At 68.8% G+C, this 1,215-nt stretch overlaps 1 protein-coding gene across 1 annotated transcript in view; it reads left to right on the top strand.

The window, feature by feature from the left end:
• The window catches only part of Znf784 (zinc finger protein 784), a 1,782-nt gene extending 1,363 nt beyond the window's left edge, over window positions 1-419 (top strand). The window contains exon 3 of the mRNA XM_013034521.1: window positions 6-419. Within this exon, the coding sequence (XP_012889975.1) occupies window positions 6-419 (414 nt within the window). The remainder of the gene's footprint in view (window positions 1-5) is intronic.
• The last annotated feature ends 796 nt before the right edge of the window (window positions 420-1,215 follow it).

Here is a 1,215-nt window from a genome sequence, read left to right on the forward strand (position 1 = left end):
GGAAGCCATTCGCCTGCCGCTTCTGTGCCAAGCCCTTCCGCCGCTCCTCGGATTTGCGGGACCACGAGCGCGTGCACACCGGCGAGCGGCCCTACCACTGCGGCGTGTGCGGCAAGGGCTTCACGCAGTCGTCGGTGCTGAGCGGCCACGCGCGCATCCACACCGGCGAGCGCCCGTTCCTCTGCGCGCTCTGCGGCCGCGCCTTCAACAACTCCTCCAACTTCCGCAAGCACCAGCGCACGCACCTGTCGGGGCCCCGAGACATAGGGGGCCCCCCGGGCGGGGCCCTGAGGCCGACGAACAGCCCCGGGACGGTGAGCGCCGAGGCGGGCCCGCCGCGGCTCGGGGGCGCGGGTTTGGATCCAGGCCCCGGGCTCGCTCCACAGCAGACGCCCCGAGGGCAGGGACGCGGCCACTGACTCAGGGCGTGTGGCGTGCCCCGCGGCCCCTCCCCCGCCCCCCAGCTCCTGTCGTCCTTGGACAGTACGGCCTCGTGGGGCTGCCACCATGGAGGGGCTGCCACCATGGAGGGACAGCAGGAGCAGGGACCCCCAAAGACCTTCATCCCCAGCCCTGGTGGTGCCGAGATCCCAAGGCCCGCCTACCTCACTGGATTGCACTTATCTCCATCCGGGGCGGCCGGCGTGGGCTCCAGGTCTCCTCACCTCAGCCTCCAGAGCAAGGCTGGAGCGGGATCTCCATGGCGCCCCTCCCCGACACTGCGGGCCCTGCTTCCCGGGCCGGGCTAAGCGTGGCCCTGGGGCCGCCTGGGTGCAGAATCGAGGACGTGGGGGCGGCAGGTGGGAACCCCAGGTCTGTTGGATTAAATGGCTTTCGGGAGCTTCTGTCTGTCTTGTATGCAGGAGCCGCCTGGCTTCCCCCACAGGAGGGATGGACACGGGGCGACCATCAGCAAGTTCTGCGCCGTCCTCCAGGTCGGTGGACGGTTCTGGTTGTCTGGAGGTGGTTTGGCTGTGGCAGCGGGACCTGGGGATTGGGGCACTATGGACGCCTACGGCTGCGGTAACCAAGAAGTGACTGGCCCCACTAATGGACACCTGTGGCTGGCGGTCAGGCCCCAGTTTGTCCTTCAGAGCAGCTGCCAGCACCTCCGTGCCCCCCTTGCTCCCAGGCAGCTGGGACTTGGTACAGTTCATCCCCCCCTCTTCCCACCTGCACCTCAGCCCAAGCTGAGCAGAGCCACTAAACGGCCCT

The sequence above is a fragment of the Dipodomys ordii genome, unplaced genomic scaffold (genome assembly GCF_000151885.1).
Source record: "Dipodomys ordii isolate 6190 unplaced genomic scaffold, Dord_2.0 Scaffold191, whole genome shotgun sequence".
NCBI lineage: Eukaryota > Metazoa > Chordata > Mammalia > Rodentia > Heteromyidae > Dipodomys > Dipodomys ordii.